Source organism: Oenanthe melanoleuca, chromosome 2 (genome assembly GCF_029582105.1).
Source record: "Oenanthe melanoleuca isolate GR-GAL-2019-014 chromosome 2, OMel1.0, whole genome shotgun sequence".
In the NCBI taxonomy this organism is placed as follows: Eukaryota; Metazoa; Chordata; class Aves; order Passeriformes; family Muscicapidae; genus Oenanthe; species Oenanthe melanoleuca.
This window is the reverse complement of record NC_079335.1, coordinates 8,020,387-8,041,562: the sequence shown is the minus strand read 5'-3', so window position 1 is coordinate 8,041,562 and position 21,176 is coordinate 8,020,387. Positions and strand designations below refer to the sequence as shown.

The 21,176-nt window shown below is 42.7% G+C and overlaps 1 protein-coding gene across 1 annotated transcript in view; it reads left to right on the top strand.

The window, feature by feature from the left end:
* Positions 1-20,889, top strand: part of CCN4 (cellular communication network factor 4) — a 34,826-nt gene extending 13,937 nt beyond the window's left edge. Inside the window, exons 2-5 of the mRNA XM_056485685.1 lie at positions 13,411-13,663; positions 17,330-17,587; positions 19,483-19,676; positions 20,515-20,889. Coding sequence (XP_056341660.1) covers positions 13,411-13,663; positions 17,330-17,587; positions 19,483-19,676; positions 20,515-20,814 — 1,005 coding nt within the window. The 3' untranslated portion in view covers positions 20,815-20,889. The remainder of the gene's footprint in view (positions 1-13,410; positions 13,664-17,329; positions 17,588-19,482; positions 19,677-20,514) is intronic.
* The last annotated feature ends 287 nt before the right edge of the window (positions 20,890-21,176 follow it).

Here is a 21,176-nt window from a genome sequence, read left to right as displayed (position 1 = left end):
CCTTTTTTTTCCTTCCTTCTTTTTGCACATCTTTATACATTGCATATCCTGCTGCAGCTTAACTCTTCATTCAAAAGGAACAGAATTTCCTCTTGCTGTTGGTGAAAACACTTCTGTCCTTCACAATCCCCACTTTGTCATGTTGTTTTTGTGGAGGGGAAATAATTGCATCTTCTAAGTTTAATCCACAGTAATTGAAATATTTCAATTCCCTGGCAAGAGCACCAGCAGAAAAACCAATGTACCAGAATTCTGTAAAGAGAATTTTTTAGTGCATGAGATGAGAAAGTGTCTAGTAGACCTCAGCTTGGGATAAATTACATTCTAGGGTTGTTTCAGCTCTTCATACCAGAACTAAATCTTCACCTGTGTCTGACTGTGCCATCCTGAGTGAAACCTCTCTGCTACTGGAGCTACAGACATATCCAGCCTGAGGAATGTGCTGGCTGCCAGATCATTGTTCCCCTTATGTGAACAAAATGAAGAAATCGTTTTTTTCTAAAGTAGATTTCTGGAAGGTGCTCAACTGTGGTGTTCCACCATATCTGAACTCTTCCTGACACATCTGAAAGCCATATTCAGAAAAATTCATATGCTAAAGGCTGAAAAAGGCTATTTCTAAGGGTGAGTGGATAGAGATTTGTTCTTCCCAGGTGCAGCACCAGCACAGCCCTGGGGTTGTAGCCCTTGTAGCAGCTCTGGGTTTCCTGCCTCTCCCTCTCCATACTGATATTTTCATAGGGAACTTTGTCTATTCAAATTATCTGACTTTTATTAGCATAAATATAAATATTCTTCTAAGGCATTGATATTTTAGCCTGTCATTTATCCTTTGCAGTGACTGTGAGAAGTGAACAAGATGCATCCATGTGCAATAACCATGTAGCTCTGTGGTCTACATTAGAAAAAGAACTTCTCTTTTGTAGCCTTATTTATAACTATGCCTTACTGCATGGACATCTCCAGGTCCCAGTCAAAACTGATTTCCTCCCTTCCTCCTCCTCTCTCCAGCTCTGTCTCTCCAGCTGAAAGATTTTGGGTTGTTCAGCCTGGAAAAGAGAAAGCTTCAGGGTGGAGTCATTGTGGCCTTCCATTACTCAAAAAAAAAAGACTTTTTACATGGGCAGATAGTGACAGGACAAGGGAGAACAGTTTTAATCAGAAGAGAAGACATTTATTTTAGATATTAGGAAGAAATCCTTTAATGTGAGGGTAGTAAGGCATTGACACAGTTTCCCAGAAAGGTTTTGGGTGCACTGTCTGTGAAGTGCTCAAGGCCAGGCTGGATGGGGCTCTGAGTAACCTGCTCTAGTGAATTCTTGCCTTTTCTGGGGAAAATCTGGTCAGATATCCTCTTGGATGTGGAAAAAATTAGTAGCTTCTACATTCACAGAGAAGAAAAATGTTTATTTTCTATGGTTAATGGGATAAATTGACCCTCAAATGACTGTGTGCCTCAAAACTTTTCCCTCCTGATGGGCTCATCTTGAAAGCAAATTTTCTTTTCTTTTCTTAAAGAAAAAGTGGGGGTTGGTTTGCTTGTGGTTGGACTTGTAGCTTACATGAAGTTTATGACAACATTAGGAAAATTATAATATATATAAACAATTCATGTTTTTACATGTGTTATTAGATGCTTTCTTGGAAATGCAGTGCTGATGTTGATTTCTAGCATGATCCCCAGATTGGTTAAAATCTGGTATGAAGAACTCATCTGTCCCAGATTGGTGCCAGCTTTAAGGGATAAGTTTAATTCTAGATGGCATTTAGTCTGTGGGCTGAATTTTTGCAGACCTCTTAATTCTGGTACTGTGCAGCATTTCACACCTGACCACCACTGAGACTGAGCTGAGCAGCTGGGTAAGAATATCACTAGATATTCTTTTCCTAGATTTCTAATAAAGATGATGCTTCTTTCTGACATTGTCTGTTTTGGTAGACTGCAAACTACCTGTGCAGGCTTGTCACTTGTAACAGATCATAAAAAACTGAGCACAGGGCTGTCCTGGACCTGGTACATCTGGTGATGTGTACATTAAGTACACATCTGAAATTTACAGTCTCCTCCTTTCTGCTTACAAAACCTGTGCTCCAATTTACTTCAGTGTCTCAACTACCATCTAGAAAAGTTAAATTACAGATTTCTTTAGTGTTCCTTTCCATCCTCATAGCTTTAGGCCTAATGCTCTTTGATATCATCATTGGGAAGGGTCATTGTGAGCATGTTTTGGCACATGATGTCTCTGCTCCACATGTTGAGCTAGTAAATTTCTTCAGATGGGCTGGGCTTGTTCCAGGGATTTAGGCAGATAAGCTCAGCAAAGCTTGGGAAAAGCAGGCCTCTAGCTAATCACTGTGCTCCTGCTAAATGATCTCACCATAAAATTGGCAAGGTTGTTTGTGCTGATCTCAGTTTAACTTCTAAAATGAGCTTACAGCCATTCATCATTTCTCTAGCTTATGGACCACCCAGTGTCTGGCTTGCTGCCTACCTGCTGTGCATGGGCACAGATTCTCTTCCAGCCATGGTCTTCTGTACATTTGATCTCGTGCAGCCCTTGCAGCCACATTTATACTGAATTTACTGTCTTTATTTAAAACTCTTAAATCTATTTTTGCATGTGTGTGTGTTGTTGTTTTGTAGATTTTTGCTTTTCAAGTCAGAAGAAAAAATGTTCAGAAGGCTTGTGTTAGCATTCTGCTGCTTGCTCCTCTTTTCAGGCATCAGGTGTCACTGCTGCAAAGCACTTCAGTTGTCTTTGGAGAGCCTTTTCTGCACATTCTAAAGCACAGTGACAAAATACATAATTAAATCTGTCAGGGGGATTTTAAGAGGCAGTTGTTTGACACTGGTACCCTGTGATAAAGATATAAGCTTGATACCAGCTTTAGGAAGAAAACAGATTAGGAAGATAATGTCTCCCCTGGGAATTCTCTGCTTCAGTTCCTCAAGGATGTGATTTAAAGCAGCATCTGTTCTGTGCTCTGTATAGTTTTATACTTTCTTTCAGATCTCTGAACTGAAGATTGTTTAGATGTATGTCCTAATGAATCATTTCACACTGTGTATAGAGAAATGTCATGGGAATGCTGTCTGGGATTTTGAAAGAGGCAGAAGGGACTTACATGGTGCCCACCCTTCAAAGAAAGGGGAGCACCCAAGACTCTCAGGTGTTCATGTTGGAAAACAATGAACAAAAGTCAAAGGGTCCGTGCAAGTTGACAAAGTTTTATTTGTAAATTACTCACTTTGCACAGAAATTGGTGTAAGTTAGTCCCTGTTCTCCTAGTGTAAGCACATGGCAGTGGGGTTTGGGTAAAGGGATAGGGTGATGGAAAAAAGAGAGAGAGATGGATTGGATTAAAGGAGAGGAGAGAAAAAGGAAAAGAGGGGGGAAGAAAGACATCACCAGTCCTGGTGATCCATCTGACAGTGTGCCCAGGTTCCTGGGGGGCACACACACCAGGGCTTTCTGGGGTGCTGTTTTATTGATAAATCTACCTTGCCCTGGAGAGAAGTTCCTCATTTTCTATGGAAATTATGTAGCATGAACAGTCAGTCTGTTCTTCTTGACTGTTCTGGAAATGGTTTGGAGGGCTTTGGGGATGTTTAGTGGTCTTGTTTCCCTCTACAGTCCATGCCTGTTCTTCAGCCTCATCCCTGCCCTTGGGCTGTACTGCCACAGTTCTGTTTTCAGGGATTTCCAATGCCTGGTGCTTGTTCAGAGCATCAGTCAAACCTCTTGCTGTCTGGATGCATCTTCAAGTTATGTTTCCCTTCTTTAACTTAAATGCTATTCCATTTTATCTTTGGAATTTAATCTGTTTTTTCTGAAAGGAACTCAGATGGGGGATATCAGCTGAATTTTTCACAATACAAATGTGAAAGTATCATAAGCTGAGCTGAGCTGTGGAGACCAAGGTGCAAGTCTTGTCCTTGCAAGCTCAACAAAGCAATCATGTGGATGGGGTAGGTCATTGCTGGTGCTTAGAATTGCACTCTTGCCATTACTCCTTTCCCCTGCTTGGTGTGAGATAAAATCTAATGATATCCCTCTCCACTCTGTGTTTTGCTGCTTTCCTGATTTGGTTTTCTAGCAAGAGCCACGGGCACTAGTTAAAGTGTGGTTGCACATTTGGATTCCATGATTCTGTGAAGAGAAGCTGCTTTCCTCACAGAAGTATGGCCAGACCTCACCCAGACCAGGGGACAATCCACTGTGCTGTGGATGCCTTTGCTTCAAATGTACAAATGCTGCTTTACTGATCCTTTTGCACGCCCAGAACCAGCTCACTTCAGGTGCTGCAAGAGACTTTTGCCATGATTTTGACTGTCAAAGGCTGAGATAACACACACCACTTCAAGCTGGATCATAACGTTCTGCAATCAGACTCTGGAGTAGTTTCAGGTCCTCCTCAAGCATGCAGAAGTCTGGCACCTCCTATTGGCCCTAAGGATGTTGCTGGCCTATGTCTTTCATCTGTGTTCTCTGTCTAGCAGATCTATAACATACTATGAGCCACAGTTACCAAAATATGCCACACTTGACACAAATATCCTTCCATGATGGGGCTCTATATCTGGAAATGCTGCTGTTTATTCAGACAAGTAGTAGGCTCCATCTGTTTTTTACTTAACCACAGGGATGTAGCAGTGCAAAGACTGCTCATCTTTCATTGAGAGTCTTGAGGTGGCTTTGATATAATGACACAACACTGTATTAAATGGCAGCTATGTTTTTTGGATGAAGCCATGCATGCCATGTGTTCCAAAGGGACCATTAAAGTAGCAGTAGCAGCAGCTTCTTTTTTCTTCTGTTATCTTGAAATCTTCCAGCTACAAAAAAAGATTTATGGTATGTTTCCTGCTATCAAATAAAATAATAATAATCTGTCAAATAGCTTTTGTTTGGCTGGGTTTATGATAGGAGATGGGATGGTCCTGAATAATAGAATTCTTTTGCCTGCATTATATGCACCATTTAACAAATAGATCAGTTTTTATTTCCTTAGCCAGGAGGAGACTTTAGGTGGCACAATGCAGAACTGAACTGGGGAAGATGCCTTGTAGGTGTTTGCAGGCATTTTCCACATGTGGGTTTGGCAGAGGCTGCCAGGAGTGCGAGCTGTCCGTGTCCGAGTGGGGAGGGAGAATCCAGAGCTCCTGATGGGCTGTCCTGTGGTGCATGGCTCTGCCAGCAAAGGAATTGTGTTCAGAACCTCCCCAGCTATACTTTGGGCTTCTGCCCCTTGTTTTACCCTCTGCTACCACTGGCAAGAGTGGACTGAGAGCAGCCCAGCTCCCTCAGGGTCTGCTCCTTTTGGTCTCTGACCATCTTGCTTGCCATGCTCTAGACTGCAAATTCCCAGATAAACCCTTTGAAGTGAGGACTCAAGACTGCAGTCCAGGAAATAAATTGATCTATTGATATCTCACCAAGACCAGATTCTTTTCCATATTGGAGCTAAATAAACTTATAACAATTACAAAAAAATGAGAGCACTTAATATGGATTTCAAGGAGGAAGAAACTTTGATAGTTGGAAAATAAAGTGACCAACTCTGAAGTTCAGAGCTAGAGAGAAATAGTTGTGGAAACTTGATATGATGGGAAAATTACTATTCAAGGGAAATAGGGATACGTTACTTCATCAATTACTTAGCAACTCCAGGGAAGAGCAGATATTAGGTCAAGCAAATTGTTTCAGATTAGAGAATTTTAATAACATTGACATTTTAAAATGAAAAGTTGTTTTAAGTCAAAATTCTCTGTGTTAGAATACAAACAGAAAATTCAGGATACTTGAAAATGCAGATTTATATTTTTATTTTTAAACCCCCAAGATAATATTGAAGAACTTAATGAAATCTGGACTGTTCTTGCCATGGGGAAAAAACACCACAACTAAACAAAGAAGTGGAGCTTTTAAATTTTTCTTTATTTTTTATGCACAGCATGGAAGAATATCCCCAAGAGGGTAAGAGTATGAAAGGTATCTTCCTTTTGATTTCCAAGGCATGACTGGAAGGGAGATAAGCAAATGCAGAGCAAAGCCACTTGTAAAGTAAAACCTCTGCCAAAGCAGAATGCTCTTGTCTGGAGCTGGAACTGATGCTGGTTTTGCTACCCAGCTTCTGATTGATATCTTGCACTGTACAGTTTTAGGATGCTTTCAAACTCTGTGATCTTGGATGGTCCATGTGCATTTTCCCTCTCCTAAAACTGAACTCTGTCTGCTTGTACCTTCTGGAGACTTTTCTCATTGCTCCTCCAGATGTTCCCTGTTACTTTTCAAACTCCAGTTCAAGCTTGTTTCATGGGATGAGCTCATTGCAGCACAAGACATTAAAATGCTCTTAGAGCACAGAAATTGTGCTGTGCAATATCTTTATTTGTGGAGTCAGTGGTGACAGTGTCAATTTGTTAATGATGCCCAAACATTTTCAGGTCACCCTACTCTAAGTAAGTGCTTCTACTGAGGCAACAGTCATAAAACATCAAGTTGCTTTCTAACAGGGAAGTTTTTTCCCTCTGAATACTCCACAGAAAAATATGAAGAAAATGGGAGGCCATACTGAGTTCGCCAGTATAAACAATTTTTTGGCAAAGAGATGAATGTATGTAATCTTTACTCTGTAATTGTCTAAACTGAGTTAGAAAAGGCTATTCCAAACATCTGTCTACATTCTTCCCACAGATACATTTCCCAAAATAAAGTTATGGGAAGCCAATTGCTCATCATTCATGGATCCACAGACATCTAATGGCTGGCTCACTGGGGATATTTTATTTTCTTAGGCTATTGAATGTTTTGCTTCATGCAGAACGTTCCTTTCTGCTCAACCTACCATGCACAGCAAGAATAAATCCAGCTGGCACCTGACATCTTTAAAACTGTCTTATATTTTCTGGGTTCAGAGTCTGTTATTTCACAATATGTCCAGGAGATTTCATGTCTGGGATCAATTTTAATGTTGTATCTAGAACCTCATGCATGGGGAAGCTGAGCCCTGCATAATCATATTTTCCTCTGACCATTAAATTATGTGTCCTGCAGAATATGATTTGTATCTCTGTCCTGATGCTACTTGTCCCTAGCATTAGCTTGTGACAGTTTATGAGCATTCATGGGGACTTAGGGATTTGTTGCAAGAGTTTTACAGTGAGGAAGTCCTGATGGTACTGTGATTACTGCTGACCTCCCTGTAAGAACTGGCTCTCTGTTAACCCATCTGTTTTGGATATAATAATAATGCAAATATTCAGAAATATTCAGCACAGGAGTTTCAGCTGAGCAAAATCAAGAACAAGCTTCTACCCTGCAGGCCTGATTTAAGCCCACTGATGTAAGCCAGGTCCTGTTTTACATTGCCATCTCCCTGACATGCATTATGAGTTTTCAACTTCTGTCAGTTCTGGGATGAAACGAAGCAATCCCTATGCTTGCCCAGAAATACAGCTGAGGGATAGAAGGGTATGTGGCTTTATTTAATGGATTGATTGTATTTCATTTTGTCTTTTCATTTTTTACTTATTTATTGAGCTCCAGATGCTGTGTTCCCCTGGGAATATGCTACATCAGGTTAGTGTTAGAAACTCTGGGAACGTGCATGAGTCTCCTGGGGTGCCTTTAAAATAGTTTTGGATAATGGGAATACTTAGGGTGGTTCTTGGAACTGGAATTGACTGTACAGGCATTTCTGCTTGTGCTGTCTCAATAGTTCAGCCAGTAGGTGGAACCAGGGGAAAGCAGATGTGTGTTATGTACAAATGCTCAGCCCTTTCCTAGGAGATGCACCCTTAAGTCTCTGCATAAAATTGTGCTTTTAACTTCAATGTTCTTGTTTAGAAAACAGTCAGACTCCAAATCTGGAGTTGCTTCTAAACAGTGACATGATGACGTTGTCAGACCTTGTAGTACAGAGAATATTTTAATAAAATTTCCTCACAAATCATTTTCACTTGTGAATATGTCAGAGATAGAGAACAGGATAATCCAGATCACATTGTATCCCTCCATCAACAACATCTGGCATTTGCTCAGAAAGGCACTATCAGAAATGTAGTTTAAAAATATTTCTTTAGTGTGTTCTACTGTGAGAAATTAAATGTATTCCACCCAACAACATGTATCCTGCAAAACCCAGCTTGGGCAGGTCTGACTGAAATTAAAAGTTCTCCTTTGAGACTAAATAACCACCAAGGAGAGAACAGTGAAAGCTGATAAAGTACTGAAGTTTCTGCTGCTATGGACCCACTTCTCCAGCTCTCTTGGCAGCCAAAGGAATCCAATTTAGAAGTCACTATCCTGTCTGAACATTTCCCATCAATAAACTGGAAGGGAAGAACAGGGATAGCTTCACCCAGCTGATGAGAAAAATACTTGAAAGAAAAAGGTTTTAAGAGTAAGATCTTGCAGCAGTGAAACAGTAAAATCAATACACATGAATATATTTTTAAACATCTGTAAAAGCTGGAAGTAAAGGAGTATATTGTGACACTTTGCTGCTTTAAAGCAAAGGTAGAGGCTTCTCATGTATTATGTAAAAGTGATGCCATAAATCTGCCTAGCTTTTAATTTGGGCTATTTGCACTGGTTTCAACACCATAGCTTAGTTCTTCCAGTTTTCAAAACTATAACATACTTACAATTGCAGTGTAGATTGAAAATATTTGTTGCCAACAAGAGGAAGAATGTGCTGCTAAAATGCTGCTATCCATTTTGTATCTTGCAACTCGGTAGTAAAACTCTTGGGTATTAAAAATACTGATTTTGTGGCTATGGCAGACATTAAGTATTTTTTTTTTTCTCCTCCTCTTCTCTTGAATATGAAGACAGAAATTAGCTGGGAATTGTTGTTAGCAATCTGCTCTGCAGATGCAAAAGGAAAGTAATTTTGGAGCTTGCCAAGCATAAATCAGGAGTGACTTTAATAGAGAGTTATCAGGAATAGCAGGGTGAGAAAGGCTTCATCTTGTTTTAATGAGAATGGGCTTGTATCTCCAAAAGCAGAAAAAATAGAACTCATGAATAATTTTGGTGGAATATTTTCTCCTTGGCACCCAAGATAACAAATCTGCAGACTCCAAGATTGAAGAATAATTAAATGAAACAGGTTAATTACCAGTACTTGGGAAAATTAATTTCCTATCAGGCATATTCTTTTATCTTTCTGACATTTTAAAATAAGCTTGTCAAATTCCCACTACTCTGGCTTTTGGCGTTCCTTTTCTCTTTGCTCTTATTTCAGATTTCTTACAAAATTATTGTCCTTCTATGCATTATGTTGACCCTAAATACATGATTCCTGAAACCTTAAATTACATGGGCTGATATTTTTGTTTGTTTGCTTGGTGTTTTTGGCTCTTACAATGTGATTTCCTGTTGATAGCAGTTGTGGAAAGCATTTCATGATGATTTAACCAACATGCTCATTGAAATGGAAGGGTCTATTTTCTAAATGGTCTGGGACATTGAACTAGTAGGGCTGAATGACTTTTCCAAGAGATTTAGGTATTCCAGTGACAACAGATGACCATGGAAATGGGGAACTCAATAATTTTATAAATCTACAGAATGGTTTTTCCCACAGTGAAGGTCTGAGGGAGGGGAGAGGAGGAGAGCCTGCAAGGATGTAGAGGTTGTGCACTTTTAAGGACTCCAGTGGACAGCAGTTTCCAAAGGCTGGGTTTTGCTTAGGTGGTGATGGAGCCTAGGACATGATGCCAACTCCATCACCCCATGCCTTGCCTGTTTGTAAAAACCAGGAGTGTAGTGCTTTGATGCCTGTCCACAGTGATTATCTGAAGATGCTCATGTGGCCCACACTGTGTCCATCCAATGGACTCAGCCACCCCACTGGACAATTCAGCCAGCACATCCAAGAACCATCTCAGACCTAGAGGAAGGGCCGTGGAATAATTTACTCTGAACTCACAAGCCACCAAATGTTTCCAGCTATTTTGTGCAGGAATTCAGCCTCAGCCCTTCACACATGAACTAAGCCCACAGGAGTATGAGGCTGCTCTTTGCTACTGTGCTGGCTCACAGACACTTTCATGTCTGCACAGGGAGAAGCTCTTTGCCTGCTCATGTTGACAATAGACACAAGGGGCAGTGAAGGGATTTACTTACAGGGTTGGGCTGTGGCAATGGGTTCTTTAATAAACAGCTGTGTGACTTTTGTCTGTGTATCTGGATCTGATCATTAAGCACTTTTTTTAATGATCAGCAACAAAGTAAATAGGTTTATTGCACTCAAGGAGGCCTCTCTTCTCAAGTGGCAGATTATTGCACCTACTCAAATGATTGTGAGTGGAATGAAAACTTCTATGATTAAAAGGCCAGGGCTTTTCATTGATCTGAACGTTCCTCTTTCAACAACTCTGACAGCATCAAGGAGCCTTAAAGTGGGAGTAAATTATATTGGTATGCTTTAGTTTAAACAAGAGTTTAAAGGTGTTTTTAAGCCAACTTTAAGGCCAACTGTTTGTAAAGGAGGCCTTAATGGAATTGGGAATTATGCCCAGAGCAAACACGTTGTCTATTTGGCAGTGATTAGCAATGTGTTCACAATCTAGTGTTCTAAATATAGAATAACCAGTTACCAAGATATTTAAATACACCTTCAGATACAGCAGTAGTGGGCTTAGGAATGTACTTTAAAAAAATCTGAGCCTGCTAGCAAAGAAATTGTAAAAGAGATTCGAGAGTCTTTGCAGAGATATCCTGATGGATAGTTCAGCAGCTGCAGGGTCCTATTCCTTTTCCCACAAACTCTTTGGTGAGGCATTTTCTTCATGGAGAGTTTTTGGAAAGCCTTTTGTTTGACATTTCAAACTGCAAAGAGGACAAAACTCTGGGGATATAAAGTACAGTACAGGGAAGGCATCAATGGATGGAATTGCCTTAACAATTTCTAGAGACTGACTTTCCCTGTTTGCAGTTTTTAGGGTTATACACTTATTTTTTTCAGCACTAGGGCTTCTAGACCACATGTACCCAAGCAGTGCCATGCTCCTGCTGCTGACACCATGTGAATAATTCCATTAATTTCTATGCCTGAGATACTGTGCCCTGCTTGACCCCATGTTTTCTGTGCAGTGATCCTCTTAGAAAAATGAAGCTTTATCACTGTGGGAGTCCAGGGTGTTCCCCTGGCTTCCCTGGATGCCTCGGGACCCGGGCAGGGGGCTCAGAGGCCTTGGCACAGTGCCCAGGACCCCTTTGGGTTTGATCTTAGTCCCTGGGAAAAATTACTATCACTACAAGAAGAATTACAAGTCACAAAAAATAAGTAGAGAATAAATTAGATTGTTAGAAGGTAGAAAAGTGAATTTGTAGAATTGTTTATAATAAGAATATAGAGCTAAGATGGAGGATTTTGGGTGTGGCATGTCTTTTCTTCTTCATGGCATCCATCTTTTGAGTTAGGATGGCACTTCTGGATTGGTTTGGGAGAAAGTTGGACAGTGCAATGTCAGTGTCATGCATTGGAAAGTAATTGCAAACATCATGTACATAATTTATAGTATAAAAGATAAGACCTGCCCTCTGGGCAGTGCAGTGTGCCTCCGACTGACGTGCTAGACAGACCTCTGCTAGTTAGAGAAAGAATTCCTTAGATAAGAAAGAATAAACAACCTTGGAAACCTCAGAAAATGGCTTCAGGCTTTTCTTCGGTGCTCGAGCTGGGAAAAACACGAACTCTAAGACCACCAAATGTCCTGTGGTGAGGGATCTCAGGCTTAAAGAGACCACACCGGCACTGACATGTCACTTGCCTGATTTGCACCCCTCTTGCACCACAAGCACGGCTGGTGCTGTTAAATGTCACCCAGAGTTTGTTTAGGGATTTGAGAGCTCAGAATGCAACGAGCCTCTACCTTCTGTGGGTTTTGGTATCAACTACAGCATCCCAGTGCTCCATGAGCTCAGTAACAGTGACCTAGAATCACATCACCGTGCTCCATAAAATCCCTTCTCTACCTTGATTAACCCCGATCAAGTTTTTTATCTGATTATCAAATTTTAAACTGACTTGCAAGCCCGTTTGTTGAAGCTTTTTTAACCCATTAGACCCGAGAGGATTTTACCAGAGGACCAACCAGCACAGGTTTTACAGCCCCCATTTCTCGGTTGTGAAAAACATGTTTCACTGTTTTGGGAGAATTAAAAGGTTTAATAAAGAGACAATAAGAGACACACATAAAGCAAAGGGTTAAAAGGGCCGGGTGCTTGGCATGTTGACGAGAGCACACCGCTGCTTCGGGAACACCCCTTTAAATACGTTTTTCAATCCATCCATTTGTCACATATTTATAGATCTTCATGCACAGTCAACTGTTTCTACGAACTATTTAGCATGGCCACTCTTTGGGTCGCCTTTTTAGAGCATGCCTGTTTCTTAGCTTGTGGTTTTATTTTTCACCTTATCCCTTTTAATTTGGGTGGTGGTCCAGCCGGTGTGTGTTGATAATTGTCGTGTCAGCTGCAGGGGTCCCCATCACATGTTCACGAGCTGTTATCTTTGACTAAGCAGGTACTTTAAGCATACCATCTCTAAAAAAAACTTATGTCTAACTTTTATTATTACCCAAGACTATATCCGTATAGAAATGCTATTTTAGCATTATACATATAGCATTTTTCCAATACTTGCGGGAGACTCCTGGATTCTTTGTATCAGGGTGGACGGCATGGAACAAGACTCAAACGCTCTGTTGAATCTAAAAGCTGCAGTTGCAGTTTATTATAAGAGAGCCTGCTAGGAGCTGCCCGGCACAGCCACATGCAGGTCAAAGAAATAAAAAAGGGGGGAGAGAGAGTGAAGAGGGAGGGTAGAGAGAGAGTAAAAAGAGTAAAGAAGGTAAAGAACATAAAAAGAGAGAGAGAGGAAGTATTAGAGTTAAGAGGAGCAAGGGGAGGGAGAGAGAGAGTAATGGGATAAAAGGGTATTGGGGTAATAGAAGAGGAAGAGGAGAAGTGGGAGAAGAGAAGGAAAGAAGAGCAAAAAGTGTAAAGAGAGCGACTTCCCGTTTGTAATACAGTAAATCTGTTTCCATGATGAATATTCTAATTTTCATTAACCAATCTAATACAAAATACTAATTCTATAGCATTTACATGCAGCCTATAGGAATCCTTATATTAGCATGATGTGTTACATCCTAAACTCTAAGATCTAATCTTTGGGTGCTGGCTAGTCTTTTGTGTCTTTTGGCCTTGCCCTCTGGCCGAAAGCATTGTTTTGTCAAGAGTGGATTAGCTTCTTATTGTTTTCTGGTAATTCAGTAACTAAGACTTTCCTGTAACTTTCCTTCTCCCCAGCACTTCCCCAGCAGCCAGCAGTGTTCCGTGCATCGCTAGCACGGGTGACGCTGTCCAAGCCGTGTTTGTTTGCTTGCAGGGCCCCGCGCAGAGCCCGCCGAGCACGGGCGAGCCGCGGGCGCAGCTGTGCCGCTGGCCGTGCCAGTGTCCGCGGGCCGCGCCGCGCTGCGCGCCCGGCGTCAGCCTGGTGACCGACGGCTGCGGCTGCTGCCGGAGCTGCGCCCGCCAGCGCGGCCAGAGCTGCACCGAGGCCGACACCTGCGACCCCCACCGCGGCCTCTACTGCGACTACAGCGGGGACACACCTAGGTACGAAATAGGAGTGTGTGCACGTAAGTCACGTACATATATTTTTGGCTTAGATGCGCGCTGGCAGCTCCCGTCAGTCTGAGCGGGGGGTGAGGTTGGTCTCGTTTTAGATACCTGGCTGCAGGTTTAGCAGCTCCTCTGTGCATCACCTTCCAGTCCCTTGTCGCTGTCTTGGTTCTCAGGGCAGCTGGCGGCATGAGGAATGACATCTGAGTTCCTTCCCTTTGATTTGGCTGCAGCCAAGAGCAAAGACCAACCAGCATTTGAAAATCTCCATGTGTGTTACAAAAACAGGAGGAGGTGCTGTAGTGGGTTGGGGATGAAGGAAAGACGGGCAAGCAGCTGATTTAAACACAAGCAGTATGGACCTCTACACGAAAACCATGACATTAAGGGGACACGTTCATCCCTATAGCAGATACCTTGGAAGGATAGCATGTGGTCTGTAGAATACCCTGTCAAGATGGTCAGGAATGAATGAATCATCTCCTATCAGAGCTTGTCAGTTACAAGTTGAGGTCTAAGCCTTAATTTTACGATGGTTACAGTCACATTAGCTGTCATGAGGCAGAAGGATTTCTTCCCACCTCTCGTAACAAACTCTTGGTTCCGTAACACTGGAATGCTTTTCAAGAAGAAGCACAAAAATAAATTAGGCAGTGTTTTATGGATTAAGATCATATTCACTTGTTCTGAGTTCCAGACCATGAAGGTGAATCTAATCCTCTCATAAAAGTCAGAAATTATTGAAAATCATGACTCTGGAAATGATTAAAAGAGAAAGGAACATCAGCACAATCACACAGACTGCTGATTGGAAAGGCTGCTGCTGCTCAGTAAGTTCTTAGAGCATATGGTCATGGATTTAGGGTCATAAACAGGAAAAAGCCTTTTAAATGGAGGGGCTTCTGGGCTAGAACATAAAAACAAATGATCCAAGAGAAAATGTAAAGGTGAAAAGGAACCTGGAGGAGAGCTGACTGTGAGATGGACTGATAGAAGAACTGATCCATAGAAGAGAAAAAGCTCACAAACTATGGGCTTCAATAAACTTAGAATATGAGCAGAAGTTGCACAAGGGACAGGTCTGAGGAGTTAAGAAGTTCAGGGTAAGCTGGCAGATTCTCACAGAAGTGATACTAGGCGTTGCTCTTCCTCATCAGAAGGGTGGGAAGTCTACTAAGAAATGACCTTGGCTTTGCACTGGCTCAGGCAGAAAAAAAAAAAAAAAAAAAAAAAAAAAAGTGCATTCTAACCAGATTTTTGTAGGCGAAATAACAGGAGAAGTTACATGCTAGGAGCTGTAAGACTGAACAGTGATTTTCAAGATTAGAGAAGATTAAGGTTAAGAAAAGAGGTTATGAGATAGTTTAAATGTATTGTCTGGAGTGTGTGTAGAACATTCATGAGAGGTCTGCAAAAGCAGGTTAGACAAACATTGTCAAGAATGACATGGTTACAGCTGGCCCTGTGCTGGAGAGGAAAACAGGCTGGATGTTGTCCCAAAGCTATCAGCCTTCCTAGGCCTCTTTCAAGGCCCTCATGTTGCTCTGCATTTGTTTATTTATTTAAATGGTTGCTTTCTTAGTTGGATATTTTTTGGTTTTTGCATCCTCCCACACACCACAGGCACTTGTGTGCCTTTGCCAGCAGCACTGTGCTGAAGGAAGACTGACCCCCAGCTTTTCCAGTGAGGTCTGGAGGGATTCCCAGGATTCTGGAGGGCTTTCACTTCCCTACTGCCATGACAATATACCCCCTGTTATGTGACATTTATGGGTATTTGGTGAGGGGCATTATGGTGTGCTGAAGGGAACTGAAGGAAGGTGTTTCCATGGATAGATGTGAGATTGTCTCTGACTGCCAGAGAATCCTGTGCCTTTCCCTTGTTTTCTGCACCCAGGCAGAGGTAAGGACAGGGTCTGCTGATGTGTTCTTTTTGCACTCTGTGCCACAGGTAGGCTGCATCACCCACTCTGAGCCCACCAGCTTCTGTCCTGAGCTGGTGACTGAAAGCTCCTGTGAGGGGAATCCTGTGCTGGGAGCTGGGGACTGACTGCTGTGAGGAATTGGCTTTGCATATGGATGCTTTCAGCTAGATCTAGAGAATCCAGGGAGTGAAGGGCGACAGAAACAATATAATTCATGGAAACTAAAGACCCTGAAAGAGTTAGGAATATGTGTTGGGAAACAGAGTGGGGTGAAACTGGGGGAAATTCAGGCTGTATGTGCACTGCCATGCTGAGATGTGCCCCAGGATCTAACCTCACAGACATCAAATGGGAACCTGCAGGAGTCACTGCAGCTCTCCTTTGGGTGTTGGCTTTTCTCTGCAGCAGAGGCACTGGGGTGCTGAGCACAGGCCCAGGGGGTGAGGCAGGTGTTGTGCATGTGGGGCTGGGAATAGGGGTGTGCCCCCAAATTGCTTTATCCTGATGCAGACTTAGCAAGGTTCTTCATGAGGCCATTCAGCCCCTTTATTCAGGGATGTTCTCATGGTGAACCTCTTGGTTTATGAGACCCACAGGTTAACATAATCCAGGAGGAATATGCTGATAGGAAAACACCAGGAGATACAGCATTTTTTTGAACTGTCATAATTTGTGTGCATACCTAGAAGTCTCTCTGAATTCTCAGGCCCAGCTCCAGCACTGAGTGATTGCTTTTTCAGTACAAAGGCATAAGCATTACAAAAATTGGAGCTGAGCATGAACTGGAGATCTAGCTCTGTGCTTGAAATTCCAACAGCTCCCATTTTTGTGCAGAAGAAGGGATTTGTGCTTGATGTTTTCATTCAGTTCATTCTAAAAATAGGAAGCCTTTGCAGAATTTTAATCTAGCGTTTCAATTTGTGTTTTCCTGATGCAGCTCCATGCCTGACCAGACTCAAAACATAAGCAGCCCAAGCAGTGTGTGTGCAGTGCCTCCATGTGACTAAACAAGAAACTGAAGTTTGAATTTTCCATTGGAAATCATTGCTTCCAAATAATTGTCTATAATTTGAAACAAACAAACAAAAAAATCTGCACTGTGATTCCTGTTCAAGGGCCATCAAAAGGCTTGACTTTTTAAAGTGATTTTATATTAAAAAAATATACATCAAATACTTATTTTCATGGCTTTATAAAGTTCATTTTCCAAGAAAACTGCTCTGTGATAAACTGGGTAAGATCCAGGCTCCTAAATATAGGAATCCAGTGCATTTAGGTCCTACTTTTGCTACCTTATTTTTTCTCCCCTTTTGATTACATAGATATACATAGGGTTTGTGAACAGCTGTGTCATATATGTGACTCCATGAAGTCCCCTCTATGTCTCTGAAAACCTCAAATTTCACTAAATATCTTTTTTAATTACTTTGATTTCTCCTCCTGCAAGTAATTCCCACTACCATGCTATGAAATAATTTTGTGTTTTTTAAAATAAGAATTTATGGATAAAAACTTGTTTTATTTTCTAACTTATTTTTTCCTTGAATCATTAAAAGGTGCTCTTTTTTTGCTGTGATTTAGAATGGAAACAGTCTCCTAGGTGGTGTGACTGCAGTTGGCTCAGCATCAGGCTGAACACATCACTCTGCAGCACTGCCAGCCCAAAGATCAGCTTGATAAAGAATATATCAGAGCTGTTTGTTGCCAGCATTATTTAATGGCTCTCTGTGTGTTTTGTCTCTTTTTCTTTCTTTTCAGAGATTGTTGGTGTGGGATGTGTCCTCAATGGAGTCAGGTATAAGAACGGGGAGACATTTCAGCCCAACTGCAAATACAACTGCACGTGCATTAACGGGGCTGTGGGCTGTGTTCCCATGTGCACACACTCACGTCCCCCCCTCGTCTGGTGCCCAAACCCAAAGCTGATTAAGATGGCAGGGAAGTGCTGCGAGCAGTGGATCTGTGACGACTCCAGGAAGATCAGGAAGACATCTCCACGTCACATCTCCTCTGCAGGTATGCTGGGAAGGAGGCAGAGCTGTCCTCTGCCATCTGGCAGAGTCCACAAGTCAAGTGTCAGCTTGCACTGCCAGGCCTGGCAGGTGTCTAACCTTTGTGGGGGACACAGGGCCCCCCACACAGCACTGGGAGGACAGGGCAGGCAAACACCAGTGGAGCTCAGCAGCAGCAATATGGATTTGGATGCCCCATCCCTGGAGGTGCCCAAGGCCAGGCTGGATGGGGCCCTGAGCAGCCTGATCTAGTGGGTGCTGTGTCTGCCCATGGCAGGGCAGTTTAATTGAGGTGATCTTTATGGTCCTTTCCATCCCAAACCATTCCACAATTCTATGGATATGATCACCATACCTGCTTCTGCAACCATTCTGGAATTCTGTATGCCAAAACCCCTTTTAAAGGACACATCTGCTGGAACTTTGAAGATGCTAAAAGTCCTTTTTAATTCTTCATTTTCATTTTTTTTTCCCTCAGTCTGGACCATCTGGGAAAGAGAATGGACTCAGTTTAATTTGGGACTGAGGCTTTCTGTCCAGGTTATATTGCTATTGTAGTGCAATTTTAAAGGCCCTGTATCTTAGGAGTCTCAAACTTACACACCTTGAAGGCAGATATTGCATGGAAATTTCACTGTGAGTTGGGCTAAGTTGTCTTTGTAATAGCACAACTTTTCATCAGGTCTGAACTGATGGCATCATTAAACATTCTGTCCTCACACCCACATTTATAATAATTGCCCACTGCACAGAGGGTTGTATCATCTCAAACATTGTCCCAAGTGCTTAAGATGGACTCAACTTGCCATATGTCTTAAATTTATTGTCAAAATGCCCTGTGACACACTGTAGTGACTTTAGCCACATTAGCTCCATGTTTTAGACCATCTCACAAAAGCAGAGATCAAGGAGAGACGGGATTGTTGTAAACAAAGATTTTGGCTCTTGATGGTAAGAGTTTTTTCCCAAACTTTGGTCCGTACTTCTGTTGCACAAAACAAAGCCTCAGTCCTCATGAATGAGTTAAAACCACCAGAGTTTAGCCCTCACTTCTCTGTCCCTGACAGCTCTGAAATGTGGGGTGGGTTCAAGTTCCAAACACCTACTACTGAAACCGGCCTTATGTCCTCATGGCCTGTGTCCCAAAATGGGAAAAACACAGCTTTGCTTTCCTGACTTTTCTCCTGTAAGGAGAAGTCTTATAGAAGTCAGAATAGCATTTATTACATTTAATATAATAATATATAATATTATGTAATAATAAACAGTGAGCAAGCTCAGTGCAGCAGCTTCTATCAGAGTTTTGCCTGTGGACTGTCCTGTAAGCTGTAAAGCTGGGGGACTTTGGCTGAAGCTGGGACAGAACCATAACTGGGGTTGTTGACTGCTTTCAAACAGAGCCCAGCCTTTCTTAGATGGCTGCTGAGCCCTCTGAGAGCTATTGAAGCTGTTCTTCCTGCCAGTGAAAGGCCGTGGCTGCTTCCCAAGCCCTCTGCCATCCAGCAGAGACTGTTGACCACTTTCTGTGCAGGGAACCAATTGAATGGGCTCAGAAATAAACCTTCATGGTGAGATCAGATCTCATCCCCCGTCTCCACCCGCTGGCTCAGGCTTCTGTAATTGTTTATATTGTGGCAGCACCTGGGGGTCCCAGACAAGGACCCCCTTGTGTGAGGCTGTGGAGGGGAATAAAGGAACGAGCCTGGCCCCGGCTCTCGCAGCGGTGGAGAGTCTGACACAAGTAGGTCAGCACAAAGGGAGTGGGATGAGGGAGCTCACAGCAGTGCTGTGGTTCAGTTATTTGGGTTAGTGGCCTGAATGTGCAATGAGCTGGGGAGAGGGTGTTTAACATGTAAAGCTGCCCGGGCTGAACAATGTGGGGTTAATCTGTGTCCGCAGCGTACGAGGGAGAGGAGGAGGCCTGGCAGAAGAACTGCATTGTGCACACCTCGGCCTGGAGCCCCTGCTCCAAGAGCTGTGGGCTGGGCATCTCCACCAGGATCTCCAACGACAACCAGCAGTGCCGGCTGCTGAAGGAAAGCCGCCTGTGCAACATGAGGCCCTGCGAGGTGGACATCGCCCAGCACATCAAGGTGGGACTGCTCCCCCGTGCCCCCTGCAGCTGGACACTGAGCCAGCCTTTGCTTGCCAGCATCCAGCACCTCGTGACCTGCACTTGTACATGGACTTGCTGTGCTGCACAGAGTTCCAAAATGAGTCCTGCCTGTGCTGGTATGGAAACCTTTCCCTGAGAGTTTTAGCTCCAGCCAAAAGGTCATTGCAAGGAAAGCCAAGCCAGGCCTGCTGTGCTCCATGCTGGCTTGGACAGCCCTGTACTCAGCTGGGACAAAAGCAGTGCTGCACATCTGGTCATGGCTATGAACTCTATTATGCAAGTATCCTACTTGCAGCTTTTGGCTTCATCTGTCTGAATGTGTAACTCTTTCACACCACCTAGGTCAGGGCTGTAAAATCTTCCTAACAGCTACAGATCCCTTTAAACATAGGAATCATAGAATAGAATAATGGAATCCTTAAAGTTGGAAAGGATGTCCATGACCAGTAAGCCCAGCCTTTGACTGAATACCACCATGCTTGATAAACCACACTGCAAAGTGCCACGTCTATTTGTTTTTTCAATACTTCCAGAGATGGTGACTCCATCACTTCCCTGGGCAGCTTTTTCAAATGCTTAACCACTCTTTCAGTGAGGAAATTTTTCCTGATATCCAGCCTGAACCTCTCATGGCACAATTTGAGGCCATTTCTCTTCGTCCTATCACTGTTTACCTGGCAGAAGAGGCTGAGCCCCCTGTCCCCCCAGTCTCCCCTTCCTTGCCACAGCCTCCTTTCAGGTAAAGAGCAAGGTGGGTTTTTATGTATCAGCACTGAATATTAACCTCTTTGTTCTTATTTTCTTCTCTGATTTAGCCTGGGAAGAAATGCTTGGCTGTCTACAGGGCGAATGAACCCATGAACTACACCATCTCTGGATGTGTGAGCACAATTCCATACAGACCCAAATACTGTGGTGTCTGCACAGACAACAGGTGCTGCACACCCTACAAGTCCAAGACTATTGAAGTGATGTTTCAGTGCCCAGATGGAACTGAGTTTTCCTGGAAAATTATGTGGATCAATGCTTGTTTTTGCAACCTGAACTGCAGGAACCCCAATGACATCTTTGCTGATTTGGCTCATTACCATGATTACTCTGAAATCGCTAATTAAAGTGGCTGAATGCTGGAATTGACTCTTTGCTCTGATTTTACAGAGGTTTTAAAATAAAAGGAGAATCTTCATCCACTGCCAATGTGCAATTTTTTTCCCCAAGTTAGGATACTGATGCCTTGAGAGGTTTCCTCTCAAGAAAAGGGTCTAGACAGTGTTAAAGGAATAAAGTAGGTATTTATTAAAAAGGCCTTAAAGGACACACCATGGGCAGTACAAGAGCCCAGCCAAGGCTACACTCAAGATGGACAACAGGTCATGAGTTTTCACACTTTTATAAGTTTTGGTCCATTTACACATTGGGATTTATTGTCCAGTTGCAGCTACAGGTTATGCAGTCCCATCCTCCCAGATTGCTCTCC